Source organism: Mandrillus leucophaeus, unplaced genomic scaffold (genome assembly GCF_000951045.1).
Source record: "Mandrillus leucophaeus isolate KB7577 unplaced genomic scaffold, Mleu.le_1.0 Scaffold456, whole genome shotgun sequence".
Lineage (NCBI taxonomy): Eukaryota > Metazoa > Chordata > Mammalia > Primates > Cercopithecidae > Mandrillus > Mandrillus leucophaeus.
The window spans coordinates 380,246-398,354 of NW_012104876.1; the positions used below are offsets into that span (position 1 = coordinate 380,246).

General features: G+C 43.3%; 1 protein-coding gene across 3 annotated transcripts in view; it reads left to right on the plus strand.

Moving 5' to 3' along the window:
• The first annotated feature begins 4,143 nt into the window (after positions 1-4,143).
• Positions 4,144-18,109, plus strand: part of VGLL1 (vestigial-like family member 1) — a 32,197-nt gene continuing 18,231 nt past the window's right edge. Inside the window, exons 1-3 of one of the 3 annotated variants that reach the window (XM_011994414.1) lie at positions 4,144-4,154; positions 4,927-4,953; positions 8,597-8,835. In XM_011994414.1, coding sequence (XP_011849804.1) covers positions 8,622-8,835 — 214 coding nt within the window. In that variant the 5' untranslated portion in view covers positions 4,144-4,154; positions 4,927-4,953; positions 8,597-8,621. Of the gene's footprint in view, positions 4,155-4,802; positions 4,954-8,596; positions 8,836-18,109 lie in introns of those variants that run through there. The other 2 variants (XM_011994413.1, XM_011994412.1) reach the window with 2 other exon arrangements.

An 18,109-nucleotide genomic window follows, 5' to 3' on the forward strand; every position in this document is an offset into this window, starting at 1 on the left:
AAGGGGATAATAATAGAACGATTAAAATGCTTTAATACATGTCAATTGCTTAGTGTAGCACCTAGCCCACTGTGTTTTTCTGGTCTGCTGGTGATACCTTTTCTGGCTTTCTGGCACTGCTCTAGATTGTTTTCTTCTTATTTTTATATTTATTTTGGCATTTTAGTGAGATTTTGGAACGAAGATGAGACTAAATACAGTGGCTTCATTTATCTCCTTGAACTGGAAGCAAGCACTTGTATCTGAAAAAATAATGAAATGAACATTTTAAGTTAGTTTTCTAATATTTTGGACTTGCCCCTCTCTTGATTTACTTAGAGTAGCTCTAAGAAACCTTAGAGATCATCTAACAGAGCACCTTCACTTAAAAAAAAGGGCAAAGGAATGAGAAATAACTTCCCCAAGGTTGAAAATCTATTTAGGAAAAGATCCCAGACTAGAGTCAAGATCTCTCGCCTCGTAGTGCAATTCCCCTACCACTAAAAATAAGTAAATATTTTTATATTTACTTATAAATAAGTAAATAAATAATGGTTAGCACATGTACCAAGATTAGAAACTCCATTATATCTGTGTGCATCCTATGTCTTTTCTCCTCTTAGAACAGTGCCTCCTACTATGGAAGGAGGCCTCCTACTATGGAAGGAGGGTAAAGCCAATCCTTCCACCTGAACTTTGATGCCATCCTCTCCACCTGCTTTCTCCAGAATTTTATATTATTAATAACACCTTATTTCTGTGGTATATTCAACCTCTTGCTCTCAACTGGATCCTTTCCATTGGCCTTTAATGATGTCAATACCTATACCTTTAAGAAAAAGAAACAAAAACCTCATTTAGCACCTCCTAATCCCATCCCCAGATTCTCTTCTGTGTCTCCACTCTTCCACCTCCAAACTCCTGCAAAGTACTCTCCATATTGTCAGTATCAGCTCTTCCTCTCCACTTCTCTCATCCCACTTGAATCTGCCTTTGGCCTCAACACTCCAGCAAAGACTTCTCACTAACGTCACTTATGACCTCCAAGCTGCTAAATCCAACAGACATTTTTAGTAGACTGTTCTACTTTTCAGCAGCACTTGGTACAGGTGATCAGTTCCTCTATCTTCAAATACATTCTTCTTTGGGCTTTAGGATTCTAGCATCCCTCTGGTTTTCTTCCTACCTCCTGGCCCATTCTTTATCTTTAATATTTGCTGGCTCATCACTTCCATGTGGCCAGTAAATGTTGTCAGCCTACTCACATTCACTGACTCCTTCAATCCTTTCTCTCCACTGCAGCCAGACTGGTGTTTTTCAAAATGCACATCTGATTATGTCATCATTCCCACTCCCACCGCTTCCCCACATTCCTCAGTACATATATCCTTAAACCCCTTTAATAGCTTCATATTGTTATTAGGAATAAGACAAAATTCTTCAACATGGCCTGCAAAGCCCTGCTTGCTCTGGCTCCTGCCTGCCTTCCCAGCTCTTCTCCCACTGGTTCCCTCTCATTGCCTACACTCCAATCACATAGCTTCCTCTGCTCCTGTCACTCAGGTTTGCCACGCCCCTCCTATTACACTCCTCTCTCCCCTCTTTGCTTGGCTAACTCCTCGTCTTATCAGATCTGAGTTCAAGCATTACTTCCACAGAGAGGGTACCCTGTCTTCCCTGATGAAGTCAGGGATCCTTATCACAGGCTCTTCTTTTACCAGGCATTGAGTCCTCACCATTGCAGTTGTACATTTACTTGTGTGAATACTGGAATAATTTTTCTCCCCCTGCCACTTCTCATGTGTCCATTCAACAAATATTTACTGAGTCCTCACTACTTACCAGGCATTATTTTGGAAGGGGTGACAAACTGAAAACAAATAAATGTGCAATATGATACCAAGAGGTGAAAAGTGCTGTGAAGAAACACAAAATGGAGCAACAGGCCAGAGACTTTGAAAGGCTGCTACTTTGGATACGATAGAGAAGGGGAGCTAAACACTGAGTACACATGGACACAAAGAAAGGGACAACAGGCCGGGTGTGGTGGCTCATGCCTGTAATCCTAGCACTTTGGGATGCTGAGGTGGGCAGATCACGAGGTCAGGAGTTCGAGACCAACCTAGCCAATATGGTGGAACATTGTCTCTACTAAAAATACAAAAATTAGCTGGGTATGGTGGCGTGTGCCTGTAGTCCCAGCTACTCGGGAGGCTGAGGCAGAGGAATCACTTGAACCCAGGAGGCGGATGTTGCATTGAGCCGAGATCACACCACTGCACTCCAGCCTGGGTGACAGAGCAAGACTGTCTCAAAAAACAAAAAACAAACAAAAAAAAAAGGGGACAGCAGACACCGGGACCTACTTGAGGGTGGAAGGAGGGAGATGATAGAAAAACTACCTATCAGGTACTCTGCTGATTACCTGAGTGGTGAAATAATCCATACACCAAACCCCCATGACACACAGCTTCCCTATATAACAAACCTGCACATGTAGCTAAAGTAAAAGTTTTAAAAGAAAGGATAATTAAAGAAGGAAGACATGACTGAGCAGAGATTTGAATGGAGTGAGAGAACTCATCACAGGGATGCCTGGGGGGCGGGCATTCTGGGAAGAGCAAATAGTGAGGGTAAAGACTAGAGGGTGTTTAGCCTGTTCAAGGAGGAGCCAGGAAGTCAGCGAAGGGGAGTGGAGTGAAGGGGAGGGTGGTAAGAGATAAGAACAGAGATGGAGGCAGGGACCGGGTCAGGGAGGGCCTCGTAGGTCATGCTGTGGGAAGAGAAGCCACTAGAAGCTTTTTCTAACTGATACATAATATTTGTATGTATTTATGGTGTATATGTGATATTTTGCTACATGTATAGACTATGTAATGATCAAGTCAGGATATTTGGGATGTCAGTCACCTTGAGTATTTTTGTTTGTTTGCTTTGGGGGGTGTGTGTGTGTGTGTGTGTGTTTGAGACAGGATCTTGCTCTGTCACTCAGGCTGGAGTGCAGTGGCATGATCTAGGCTCACTGCAGCCTTGACCACCTGAACTCAAGCGATCCTCCCCAATAGCTGGGACCACAGGCATGTGCCACCACACCCAGCTAATTTTTTTTGTTATTTGTAGAGACGAGGTTTTGCTGTATTGCCCAGGCTTGTCTCAAGCTCCTGGGCTCATGCGATCCTCCCACCTCAGCCTCCCAAAGTGCTGGAATTATAGGTGGGAACCACTGCACCCAGCCTCCACCTTGAGTATTTAGGTGTTGGGAACATTTCAAGTCTTCTCTTCTAGCTATTTTGAAATACATAATACATTGTTGCTAACTATAGACACTCTATTCTGCTATCAAACAGTAGAAGGTTTGTTTGAATACAGAAGAATACCTTCTATTTAACTGTAGTTTAGAGCTTCTGTTCTTCCCCCCGCTCCCACCCACACACGCTTCCCAGTGTTTGGTATCTATTCTCTACCCCCATGAGGTCAACTTTTTTCATTATAATCTTTTAAACAAGGAGTGACTGCATTCCGTGTTCTAAAATGGTCGCTATGACTGTCTTGGGATGAATGGTTTAGAAAAGGGTAAAGGTGGAAGTCAGGAGTCCAGTTAGGAGGCTGTGGTGGTGATGGTCCGGGGGAAAATGATGAGGGCTTGGACTACCGTGAATGTTGGAGAGGTAGTGAGAAAGGAGAGATTGGAAAGCATCTGGAAGGTAGAACTCTCAGGATTTGTGGATGTGTTCCTCCAACCCCTCCAGTGGGTTTCCTTCTCACTTACAGGAAAAGCCAAAAGCTGTAGCGTGGCCAATGAGGTCCCGTGTGACCTGGTCCTCATCTTCTTTTCCCCTCACTCCCTCTCCTCTAGTCACACTGGCCTGCCTTTCTGTGAACAGATTAAGCACGATCTCACCTTTTGAATTTGATGTTCCCTCAGGTATCAGGAAAGCAGGTATCCATGTGGTTTTTTTCCCCCTCAGGGTTCTGCTGAAGTGTCACCTTATCAGAAAATCCTTTTTCTGGCCACCCTCTATAAATTAGCACCTAGCCTATCAGTCCCTGTTCTTCTACCCTGCTTAATATCTCTTTATAGTACTTATCACCATCTGGCATTGTACACATAATGTAGGTATGTGTATATATACACTAACAGATAACATGTGTGTGTATTTATTCCATGAGGACAGGTATTTGGTGTGTTTTGTTCACTATAAAACACAACCCCCAGAATAGTGCCTGGCACACAGTTGGCATTCAATAAATATTTGTTGAATTAATATTGATGAAATAGACAAAGAGAGGAGTGAAGAATGGCTCTAGGATTTGGAGCCTGAATAATGGTGCCACTTACTGAGGTAATATTGAGGGGTTTTTTAAATGAGGATTGGGATCCCCTTCTCCAAACCTCCTACCCTGAATTGCTTTGCGTATTGCGGATTGAGAGAAGTCCTTTCTCCCTCTTTGGCCAATGGAAGCCTGTGACAAGTCCAGACTTCTAGGGGTCTGAGCTCTCCTTTTCTTCCCATGGAGAGAGAGGGAAAAACTAGAGATAAACCAAACTGACTCTCAGTTCCTGAGACTGATGTGACATCGGTTTGATCTAAACCCCAAAACTGATGTTTGATTTGTTGTTGACTCTGTGTATGGTTTTGGACAAACAACTGGCCTCCCAGTTTAAGAGACAATCCCACAAAATGCGTTTTTTAGTGCAAAAAGAAAGAAAAAAAAAAAGAGCTACCATTTTCCTCATTCCTGCAGGTGCCCAACCAGGTTGACTTGTTGGAGTACATTTTCTGCATTCTTAATAGATAGCTAGCAGGAAACGCCTTGTACAGTCCCAGCTAGAGGGGCGGAAAGTAACAAGGAGCTGGGGGTACAAATTCTCAGCTCCTGCTTCCGCAAGCACTAAGCTGCTCTGAAGTGAGCCAGGCAGCTCTGGCCATCTTTTCCCAGCCATAGAATCAGGTGATGGTCCAGAATTAAGAGGTAAGAGAATCTGGGGATTTTTTCTGGGGAGGAGGAAAGAAACTTAACTGGGAAGAAATGGGGTAGTCATCAAATACTTTGCTCAATAAGATATAATCTGGTCCCCTTGGGGATTTTGTTCCAAGTTATTGATTTGACAAACCAACCCCTCTGACTTCCCACCCCACCCCAGAGTGCTAGGTACCATTTTGGAGAAGTGCGGTAAGTCCGTCCATGCAGGCAGATTATGGTAGAGTTCTGGCCAAAATGTTGGTTTGGGATTCTGTGCTCACAGATCTTTTTTTTTTTTCTTTCTTTCTTTCTTTCTTTCTTTCTTTCTTTCTTTCTTTCTTTCTTTCTTTCTTTCTTTCGTTCGTTCTTTTTTTTTCAGAAGTGTGGGCAATATTTGAGGGAGCACTTTCTGTCTTTGTATCTTGTGAGATGGGAAAGTTGCAAACTGCCTGTTGTTTAGTAATTATGCTGTTCTGGCAGTACCACTGGTAAAATTTGACCTTGGGGTTTTGTGTACTACGAGAGGCTTTTGCTATAAGCCAGGCATTGATATGGGAACACCTTCTCTGGGAGACAGCCACCCTTTCTTTAGCCTCACTGACATCCCCTTCAATCCAACTGTGCAGCATCTCTTTCTCCTAAGCAAGACACACCCCAGCAATTAATTCATGAATGAAGAGACCTCTTATGGAGGGCTCATTTGAGGATGAAGCTTCTCATGTTTCTCCAGAGGTAGAGTGAGATGCAGTTCTTCATAGGACTATGCCAATGACAGTTCTCAAAATTTTAATATTCCTCAAATACAGTTTCTCTCCACTGTGGTCCAAGCGCAGCCCAGGGAGTTGCTTGTGAGTCGATCCAGAGAAGTAGCCTATGGCTTTCCTTTTGATTGTGTGAGGTGTGGTTGGGGAGGAAAAGAAGGGCATAGGTAGTACTTATTCAGTGAATACTGAATTTATTATTCAGGATGCCCAATTTCCCACGGACTGAGCTCTCCAAGGTGAAGGGGCTGAAACACCACCTCTGACTTTCTCCATCTCTAATATTTCCTGACTGTAGCCAGTTGGCCCGGGTCATCTGTGGATTCTACCCAAGGAGACTAAGCACGTGCTTCAGGGCCCTAATGTCCTTAGGGTCCTACCAGCTCCTTCCCATGTGGCTTCAAGGGGAGTTAGCAAAGAGAGATTGCAAGCTGTGTCAAGCCTGAACCTTGAGCAGTGGCCACTGGAAATTCTGAGAATGAGAGGGTGAATCCTCCAAAGGTGCTCACTGGCCCCTCCAGCAGTAGGCAGAGGCTTCAAGGAGAAGCCCCGAGGGAGCAGACGGAGTTGGGAGTTGCTGCCTGCATTATCTGAAGGAAACCAGATGACTGGTTTAGGGTTCTGGCATGAGGCCCCCTAGGGATTAGGAGATAGATGGAAAGACTGAGGCCCATAGAGGAGAAGGTATTATTAAATCTAATGGATAGTCAATAAGGGATGGTGAAGGTAGGACAGACATTAACGCCAGAAAGACCTGGGTTGAAATCCCAGCTCTGCCACTCCCTAGTTGTGTAGCCTAGGCAGTCTATTTCACCTTTTTTAAGCCCCAGATTGCTCATCTGTAAAATGGGGATAACAATACCTAATTTGAGGATTATGGAGATTGGAGAAGATAGATGTGTAGTTTCTGGCACAGAGTAGATGTTCTGTAAACTGTAGCTTTAAAAAAGTACTGCCTCCATGCTTCTCATTGCTTTATAATTCATAACACCTTGGTTTTTATTTCTATCCCTTCAAGTATCGGAATAGATCATGTACTTTTTTTTAAATAAAGGAATAATTTACCTACAGTGAAATGCATATGTCTTACGTGTAAAATTTGATGAGTTTTAACAAATTTATCCATTCATGTAGTAACCATCTCCCTCATCAAGATGCAGAACCTTTCCAACACCCCTGAGGGCTCCCTCATGCCCTTTCCTAGTCAATCTCTCAATCTCTACCCCACAGGCAACCACAGTTCTGAATTTCATCACCGCAGATTATTTGTGCTTGTTTCATGTATGTGAAAATGTACAATATGTGACCTTTAGTGTCTGGATTCTTTCACTCAACATGTTTTTGAGATTCATACATGCTGTTGTGTAGATTGGTAGTTTGTTCTTTGCTGAGTAACATTCCATTGTATAAATATGTCACAGCTAGTTTATATATTCTCCTGGTGATAAACATGTGGGTATTTTCCATTTTTGGTTACTATGAAGAAAGCTGCTGTGAACATTCATGTACATGTCTTTGTGTGGACATAGTTTTTGTTTCTCTTGGCTATGTGTACCTAGAAGTGAGATTGCTGGGTCACACGATAAGAATATGTTTAACTTTATAAGAATCTACCAGTTTTTCAAAGCGTTTGTTCGCATGTTTTTGGAAAGTAAGGGTGCAATGGATTCGTTTTTGAGCTAGTACCTGGTTATGCTTAGCATGACTGTCAACCAGGGGAAACACTGGTTACTTAATACCTATATTATGCTAGGTGCTAGGAATAAAGAAATGAATATGAAATTTTGTTCTCAAGGTCTCATAAACTAGAGAGAGAAAGAGACAATCTATTAAACTCTAGTCATTTTCATTAAATTTACAAGAATGAATAGATCAAATCCATCTTTAGCCAGAGCACATGGCAAGTCAGATTCGTTGGTCAAAGGTAAAGAAGCATCCTGACAAGCTACTTCCCTAGTAAAGGAAGGCCACAGCATGTCTTGAAGGCCCACTGCATGCCAGGACCTGACCTGGATGCAAATAGACAGCCTCTGCCCACAAGGAACTTTCAGGGTAGGATATGATGATACCAATGATGGAACCCAAGTTTAGGGTAGTTCAATACACAGCTATTGAGCATCTACTCTATTCCAGGCCCTGTTCTAGATACAAAAGATGTGCTGGGGAACAGAGCTGACAACCTTACAACCTTTCAGGAGGTTTCCACCAATGGTGACAACATTGGTGTAAAAATGTTTTTTTGTACCTCTGCATTTTGTTCAGAATATATCTGTTGGAGGCTTTATAGATGGTGTTGTTTGTAATTGCTAGTTTCTAAGATGGAATGCGGGTAAGCGCAGGACACAGGCTTACATAGATTAAGGCATCAGGGGAGTAGGAGAATTTGATGTGTTTACTTTGTGTGCAAGTGGTCAAGATGGAAAGCAATGCCTACTATTGAAATTGTCAAGCACCCACTGGATTGCCTGGTCAAGCTTTCCATGGGAGCCCATGCCTACAGGCAGTTCTGGGCCAACCCTGGCTCATTCGTTTAGGAGAAAGGCGCTTCCCCAGGAGGCAAGTTACTCTGCTATTTGGCCTCAGTGTCCTCCCACCTCCCCATTTCCTGATGCTCTCTTTAGTCAGGTTGTCTGATCATTCTCATTTGTAAGAGAAGGCTCCTTCTCAGCACTTCATGGAGATTTGTTGTGTTGTCCCTTGAAGACTGATTAGACAAGGCTTCCCAACAGCATTGTCATTGACCTTTAGAAGCTATGTGGCTCCCTGAGGCCCCAGTGAGCATGTGTACTTGGTGGGAGCAAATCGCTTGCCCCTGAGGATACTGCTCACCCAAACCACAGCCAAGCCACTTGGTAAAATAGTGCCAGTGACATTTTGCCTTTGGTCCACAGCTATCACCTGTGTCACTCACTCACAATGGAAGAAATGAAGAAGACTGACATCCGGATGCCCAAAGGCAAGCAGAAGCCTATAAAGACAGAATGGAATTCCCGGTGTGTCCTTTTCACCTACTTCCAAGGGGACATCAGCAGTGTTGTGGATGAGCACTTCTCCAGAGCTCTGAGCAATATCAAGAGCCCCCAGGAACTGACCCCCTCGAGTCAGAGTGAAAGTGTGATGCTGAAGAACGGTGAGCATGTCGGGAGGGAGGAAGTTGGGATTCCCTATCAAGGCTGCCACGGACACACCAGTTCTTTGATGTACTTGACACACTTGAACACATATATGTTTGCAAAAGGCAAGTTGCTCTGACTAGTGAGAAGCCACACCCCTTCCTAGAAGTTTAACGTCAAAATGGGGCTGCCATCTACTGCTCCAACCTCACCTCCCCAACACTGTCCTCCAGATACCGGCTTCCTTCTGTCCTTCATGTTCGCTCTGATTTCTTTCTGGCCTTTGCACAAACTGTTCCTTTTCTGCAAAACTCTTCCTTCCCTTCTCCTAATTAACCCACATTCATCCTAAGATCACTTCTTTAGGGCAGCTTTCCCTGACCACCCACACCCCCAAGCATTCAAATATCCTATTACAGATTCTCCTGCCATTCTTTAAGCACTTGTCACAGTTGCAGTTTTCACACCTGTATAATTATTTGACTTTGCATACTCCTCCATTAAATGAAAGTTCTGTGAGGGCAAGGACCATTGCTGATTTTGCTCAATATTGTGTTTCCAGCATCTAGAAACAGTGACTGTGATATACGGGACAACCAACAAGGATTTGTTGAATGAGTAAATGAACATACAAATATGCAAATTTGTGAGCACTTTATCTAGGTACAAAGAACCTTGAAATTTCCATAAAATACTAAAACATAGATTAGAATCTTGCTGAATAAGCCATTAGAACAGAAGTATGTTGCGATAGTTTTTAAATGTTGATAATATTTGCATTTTATATAATTTATTTCTATAAATGGAGTGTTCCCAGTTGTAGACAGGTGGTTTTGAAAAGTTTTGAAATCAAAGCTAGCTGGGCGTGATGGTTCACACCTGTAATTCCAGCACTTTGGGAGGCCAAGGCAGGAGGATCACTTGAGGTCAGGAGTTTGAGACCAACCTGGCCAACATAGTGAGACCCTGTCTCTACAAAAAAATTTAAAGAAATTATTCAGGTGTGGTGGTTCATACCTGTATCTCCAGCTACTAAGAAGGGTGATGCAGGAGAATCACTTGAGCCTGGGAGGTTGAGGCTGCAGTGGGCCATGATTGCACAACTGTACTCCAGCCTGAGTGACAAAGCAAGACCCTGTCTCAAAAGAAAAAAAAAAATTAAAGCTACTGGAAAAAAAAAATGAAGTTTAATGTAAAAATGGGTGCTGTTTAATCAAATTAGTTCACCTATTTTATTATTTCCTCAGTCATGTTAAATGCTGGGTTTACTGCTCAGCACACAATGAAGCTCCACAGCTATTTACTGTTATCATTATCAGTATTTTTCTTCTTGTTCTGTTTTTTAGAGACAGGTTCTCACTCTGTTGCCCAGGCTGGAATGTGGTGGCGTGATCACAACTCACTGCAGCCATGAATGCCTGGGCTCATGAAATTTTCCCGCCTTAGCCTCGCAAATAGCTAGAATTACAGGTATGCGCCACCACACCCAGCTAATTTTTTAAATTTTTTTTTGTAGAGACAGGATCTCGCTATGTTGCCCAGGCAGGTCTCAGATTCCTGACCTCGAGCGATCCTCCCACTTCAGCCTTCCAAAGTGCTGGTATTACAGGTGTGAACCACCACACCCAGCTAGTATTATTATCACTATTATTATTACTATGGCCTGATGCGGCAGTAACACCAATGCATCCATGAAAAGAAAACACACGTCCCATGTAGGTACTCCCAGCCTCTTCTCAACTAATAGTGGATGGTTTGGTGAGCAAGGGCAGGGGCCAGAGGGAAGCAGATGAATAATCTTGCCACATCCCTTTCCCACCTTTCACAGGGCCAGGTGTGTCTATTTGGTAATTGTTAAGAAATAAACAGTCGTACATCTCAAAGCAGTTACTTGAAGAGAACTAAGTCAAAATGTGCATAACAAAATACCCAGGTTTGAAGGAAGCCTTAAACATCACACTAGCAGGGGCTGTAGTATGACTTTCATGGGCCCTGGACACTTTTGTCTTCATGGACCTCCTTCCTCCTCAAAAACATTAAAAGTTACATTTTATGACTGCATTGGTATAAAGATGAATATAATCCAAGCTGGGTTCATGTTTTAAATATATTCAGTATCATTGTCATATTCATTTTTTCTTCCAATTTTAAAACATTTTTGTGGGCCCCTAAAACTATTAATGGGCCCTAGGCACTGTACCTCCTGTGCCTAATGGAGAAGTCACCTTTGCCAGCCGGATGCGACTCAAAATGGATCCCTTTACCTTTTTGAAAAGTGAGCAAATAGATCAGGGTCTGGTGGATTTCAAGATCTCTTTATTGGTGTTGCTGACTGCACATGTTGAATGACTTGCTCCCATTGGAAGACATATGTACCTCCAAGTGAGGGCCTTTGTGTAAAGTGGACAAGTGGGGCCTCTGCCTGTAGGCAAAGAGCTCCCCTGTTTCCAGATGCCATCATTCTGGCTTTGCTTTTTGGGACTGGAGAGGGAGTTGATGTGTACCTGATATATTCATCTTTGCAGAATTTACTTCTCTCTTAGAAATTACTTTTGCAGTCAATCAATGCGGTTTTCTCACAGAATCTTGTGCGTTAAATAAACATGTGGAAGGGCAGGAGGTAGCAGCAGATACTAAAGGAAATGATGTGGACCTTGCTGTTAAAATGGGCAGGAGGGGGTGGGTGGGGAGTGAGGAGGTGATGTCTAAGAGTGTGCTGAATAATCACAGCAGGAGCAAGAATGACCGTGGTCTTGACTCACATGGGGGATTGACATGTGGTAAGAGCTGAGAAATGTGGTGTGTGGGAATCAGAAGATCTAACTGGCTCCTTGAAAGTATCAAAATCCCAGGCAGTTAATACACAGGCAAGTATACTGACTGGCTATTTGACTCTGATTTATTTCTGAACACATTGGCTTGGATTCATTATAATCATTCCCTTGTAAGCACCACCAAGCCATGGTCTCACTTCCTCTATTCTACTTGCCTGGTAAAACCCAAGCTGGGATAAAACCAGCTCTTGGCCTATTGCACCATTTCTTTGCTTCATTTTGCAGCAAAACTCAAAAGTGGTATTTATGTGTACTCTGTCCTTTCCTCCCATGCTCTCTAGACTCCATTCCCCTCATGCTTTCAACCTCATCACTCCTTGAAATCGCTCTTATCAAGGTTACCCCGTGACCTCCACTTTCCAAATCCAGTGGTCCCTTTCTGTCCTCATCTGATTTGACCTATCACAACATTTGCTGCAGAAGATTGCTCTCTCCTCCTGAAAATACCTACTTCGCTTACAGTCAGCCCATAACATTATGCTTTCTTGGTTTTCTTCCTGCCTCCCTGGTTACTATTTCTTCTCAGTCTCCTTTGCTATATGTCCTTCTCTCTCCAACTTCTAAACATTTCAGGGCCCCAGTACTCAGGTCCCAGACAACTCCTTTCTCTATCTATACTTACTCTCTTGGTCCTAAATGCCATCTATATGTTGATCAATTCCAAATGCATATCTGCAACCCAGAATAGATTTCAGACCTGCCTCTCTAACTGCCTACTTGATCTTCACTTAACATGTCTAATAGGAAACTCAAACAAAATAGCTTCCAAACTGAATAAACTCTTAATTTCCCCCTCAACCTGCTCTGCCCACAGTCTTTCCCATCTCAATAAATGGGAGCTCCATCCTTCCAATTCCTTGAAGTCATGCTTAACACCTCTCTGTCTCACACCCCACATCCAATCCTTTTGGAAATTGTGTAAGTTCTAACTTCAAAATATCCAAGATCTGACCACGTCCCCTCACCTCCGCTATCACCTGGGTCCTAGAAGCTATCATCGCCCCCCACTGAATTGCTGCAGTCCCCTCCTAATTGGTCTCACTGCTTCTTTTCTTTCCTCTCCTTCAGTCTATTCTTAGGAGGGCAGTCAGAATGGTAGCATTAAAATGAAAGTCACACCCTAGCACTCTTCTGTTTAAAACCCTCTGACAGCTTCCCATGTCACTTGGAATCATATCCAAAGTCTATAATGGGGCCCTGCCTCATCTGGGCCCCCGTTGTCTTTCTGATCCCATATCTTACCACTTTCTGCCTCACCCGCTCCAGTCGAGGCTCCTTGGTATTCATAAACTATGCCAGCAACAATCCTGCCTCAGGCCTGCCCTTTGCACATGGTCTCTCCTATCCCTGGAATGCTCTTTCCCCAGATACCTGCATGGCTTCACCTTTCTCCATTCAAGTCTCCACCTGGATGTCACCACTTCAAACAATCCTTGTCTGAGCAATCTATTTAAAAAATGAAAGCCCCCACCGTCTCATGTCTGTCTTCTTACCCTGCTTCATTTTTCTTCTTAGCATTTGTCACTTGACAAATGCTAAGAAGAAATATATATAAATACACATTATATGTTGTATTTCTTTTCTCGACTCCTCTCTCCCCTTACCCTCTGAGCTCCGTGGCAGTAGGGAGTCAATCTGTTAACTGCTGCTTTGTAAGTACCTCGTACAATGCCTGACACATGGAGGCGCTCAATACATACGGCTTGAACGAATGAAATTATGATTTTGATCACAAGGTGTTGATCCTACAGATGGGAGTCACCGTAGAGAGGGGGTATGGTGTGGTATACAGCTTTAGAACCACTCAGCGTGGGCCCAAGCCAGCTCCATCACTTACTAACAGTGTGATCTCCAGACATATCACTTTACCTCTCTGTGCCTCAGTTTCCTCATCTCTAAAATGGAATATTATTGAATTATAGGACAGTGCTTGCAAGGAGTCAAGGAGATAATGCATGTCAAGTGGCACATAGTAAGTGTAATGTAGTCCAAGGCTTGAGTTGAGTTTTTGAACAACTAAGATAGATATGAGGACCTGTGTTCAAAACACCAGGTTCACAGATCAGCAGGCCTCTCCCATAAGCCTCCAGGTTTTCAGGGGGTTCTGTTGCATGGCTGCCGTAGAGTTTCCTGTGCCTTCTGACTTCACCTTGTATCCTTCTGTGAAGCCCCTGCCCGCTAAGGGAAGTTGGGCATGGCCCTGTTTCTTGCCCTAGCCAGCCTTCACAGGCCAGATAGAGAGGTGGCTTGCTTCTCCATCTTCCTTCTTGGTTGTTACATTTTCCCTATAAGAACCCCACAAATCCCTTGACTGGAGATGTTGTCTCCCTCACAAAGTGTGGTGTGGGCTAGGCAAATATTTGTCCACTGATTGAGCAAATGAAGGAAAAACTGCCTCCCTCAAAGCCTCTCTTATCACCACTAGGAGTCAAGTTTCTCATAAGCTCTGCTGCCTCAGGGGAGGGCCCCATGAAAGGCTTCCAGTCCCACAGAGGTTCTCACTGGAGGTGTTATATGACATACATATGGCTTTGAAAATGGTGGGAAATCTTTCAAGTGGCCTTTCATTACTGACTGTTAGTATCCTCTCAACCCCTACAGGCCAGCACCAGGCCGTCCAGCCCAGCTAGGCCATTCCAAAGAGAACAGACTCCCATTCATGGGCTCCCATGGCCAACTCGCCCACATTCTAAGGGCTGTCTGTTGAGCCAAATGTGCAAAGCCCAAACACAGAGACCCGTGTGGCTAGGAAATGCCGTCGAATTTCCTAGCTTCTCTTCGCCAATCAATGTTATGTTTTTGTTTACTTATGTATAATTTATACTGGCTGTACTTCAGAAAAGAAAACACAAATTGAAGGTATCTTTGAATTATCTCCCTATTAAAAGGACATTGGGAATTTTAGAATCAGTAACTAGAGAAGCTTCAGTAACTATAGTTTGTAGGGGGCATGGTCCTGGTACGTATGTTACCCTGTGTTCTTTCTGTCCTGTCCCCAGCCCCAGTCCTGAGGCCAGCCTCAGGCCTGGCAACATTGCTCCAGGGCTGCTGAGAGAAGGTGAGAGGGTATATACGTGGGCACTCAGAGGTCTTTTATAGCCAGTCTCAAAGGATCCAGCCTCCTTCTCTCTCCCCTCCCATCTGCTATAATCAGTGAGGGTAGGGAAGAAATGCTGGCTTAAAAAAAAAAAAAGTGTAAATATCTATGTGAGAAATAGTCATGCTAGTTGTTTATGGCCCTTGTGAATATTGACAGTTTCCTGTCTTCCATTATCGTAAGGAAAAGGAATCTATCTGCACAAACATACATGGAGCTCCCAGCAAATACCAGACACCACACTAAAATTAGTGCATTTTACTTCAGTCCACAAAATCTACTGTGATTTATAAAGTGCAAAGACAAGCAAATTGAACCTATGGTGTTAGAACACAGGATATGGTTACCTTTTGGGGGTGTTGTGACTGAAAGGGGCTACAGTGTGCTTCTGGGGTGGTAGTCAGGTTCTGTTACTCTAGCTGGGTGCTCATTACCCAGTTTATGAAAATTCCCCCAGCTGCACACTTCCATTTGTGCATTTTTCTGCATGTTGGTTGTGCGTCACAAATCCGTTTTGCAATGGATATTATTATCCTTATTTTACAGAGGAGGAAACTGCAGCCCAGAGAAGGTAAGTGCCTAGAGATGGGTCACACAGCCAGTGAATGATAAAGATTGAAACCCAAGTCCATCGATCTCCAGAGTCAGTCTCTTGACTACCCCATTTTCTTGCCTTTGTACACTCTGACAATGCCCCAGCAAGAGGATTTAATACCTATAAGGACTATCGCTAATAATGTGTATAATGGCTAACACTTTTTGAACACTGTCTGTTGCTAGGGTCTGTCACGTGGATTATCTCATTGAATCTTCACACCAACTCTACTGGTTAACTCTATGTCCATTTTCCTGATGAGGAAACTGAGGCTCAGACAGTCAAGTGACTCGCCCAAGATCTCACAGCTAATATGGGGAGTCTATAGTATTTGCCGGCAGATGAAATTGATTTCAGATCTTAGCCACTCAATATTTCAAATACTAGCTCATATTCTGTATTTGATCTCTATTTTCAGTTGGGAAAAGGAACCTGGATATTCATCCAAAGACTAGGTACCCTAGGGAGGCAGCTCTGAAAGAGGGGGAGGAACTGAGAGGCCCCCCTGGTGCCCTGGAACAGGACAATCTCCTTGAAGCTGTCCTTCCACCTCCGGTGTGATTTTGACCTCAGTTAATGCAAACAATATGCTTTTTGTGCCTGGGGGTGAATGAATGAAGTGCAAGTGCCACCAGCAAAGAGAGCAGAGAGGGAAAGTCAATGTATACAGATCATGCAGGTCAAAGGTTGGACTTTCATAGTGCAAAATGTGCATGTGTTCAGAGGACTCTTGGTTTCAACTTCATCATAAGATGAGATTTGTAGCCCACACGTGGTGGCTCACCCCTGTAATCCCAGCACTTTGGGAGGGCCAGGCATTCAAAACCAGCCTGGGCAACACAGAGAGACCCCGTCTCTACAAAAAAATTTAAAAATTGTATAGGTGTGGTGGCTCACACCTGTATTTCCAGCTACTCAGGAGGCTGAGGCCAAGGCAGGAGGATCGCTTGAGCCTGGGGAAACTGAGGCTGCAGTGAGCTATGATCTTGTCAGTACACTCCAGCCTGGGAGACAGTGAGACCCTGTCAAAAAAAAAAAAAAAAACCCGCAGAATTTGCATTAAAAGATGCAGAAAGAGGGAGAAGAGAAGGAAGGAAAGAAGAAAGGATAGACGGAAGGAAATCAGGCAATCATGGATTAGTCATTCACAGCTGTGACTTGTGTTTTGGGCGCTTCATGGGTCAAGTGGTTTAAGTTTTTGCTTAAAACATAATTTTTACTATTTACAAACATAAAATATACAAAATATACTCATTTTTGGAAATTTAGAAAACATAGATAAGCATTCAGGAAACAAAAACCACATGTGCATCCATGTACATGTACTAATTTTTACAACATGACATCATTTTGCACATAATGGGTTGTAACTTGCTTTTAAAAAAAATTCAACAATGTCATATCCACTTCTCCATGCCATTAAATGTTCTACTACAACATCATTTTAATGGTTCAAGAGTATCGTTTTATAGATGTACCAAATTTATTAAAATTTTTGAATATTTAGATTGTTGCTAATTTTTCGCTATATTATACAAATCACTTTGAACATCCTTGTAGGTTCATTTTTACATGCATCATTGACTATATCCTTAAAATAAATTGCTACGAGTGGAATGCTTGGGTCAAAGAGTATACAAAAATTTTAGGGTTTTGATATATACCGACAAATTTCCTCCTAGAAGTGTTATGCCAATCTGCCAGACCTCCAACCCAAGGAATATGTGAAAGTATTCTTTGCAATATTGGGGAGGCATAGTTGGTAGGAGCATGAGGTTTGGAATCAGACACCTCTACCATTTGCTAGCTGTGTGGCCTTAGACAAGTCACTTTAACCATTCTGGGTCTTGATTTTCTCATCTGGGTTGCTGTGGCGATCACGTGAGATCATGTATGCAGAGTGCCTGGCACTGTGCCTGGCCCACAGTGCATACTCAATAAACAAAAACTATTCTATATTTACAAATTGTTCCTGCCCATCTCTGATGTGTTATTCCCTGGGAATGGCCACAGACTGAGCAAAGACTTCTGAAATCCCTCTTTTATAACCAGTATCTGCTCCAGCCTCCAAACCGGCCCTGAAGTGCTGCTGCTGCCTCTGCTGCTGTTATAGGCCCCTTGGCTCAGTCCTTTCTGCCCCTCCCTTCTCCAGCACTAGGTGACTGTTGGCAGGGAGGATTCTCAGGCCTCATACAATAATGACCGTCTTGCTTTTTTTCATGTTGATTATGCTGAGTGTTGCAAACCAGTAAAGAAACCCAGAGTGGGTTTCTAAACTGAAATGATTAATAATAACAGCAGCAACAGCTACCACTTATTGAGTGCCAAATGTGTACCAGGTACTGTGCTAAACCTTTTACGTGGATTGTCTCATTCAATCTCATAACGGTCTTAGAGGTGGGAAGGGACTTGCTCAGTGTCACACAGCTAGGAAGTGGCAGATCTGGGATTGGATTCCAAGCCTCTCCGACTTCAAAGTCTGTGCTTTTAACCACTTTCATCCTGCTCCCTTCGATTTAGAAAGGTTCAGTGGGGAAGGGGGTGTGTGTGGGGGGGTGTGTGTGTGTGCATGTTTGTGTTTATGAGTGTGTACATGTTTGCAATTGTGCATATATATGTGTGTTTGTGTGTAAACATGTGTGTGCACTCATTAGAATAATACTTTTTCAGGGCCACTATGTGCTAGGCACTGTGCAAGTTCTTGGGGACATAATGGTGAACAAGAGAGAAATGATCTCAGCTCTCGCCAAGCTTACTAAATGATA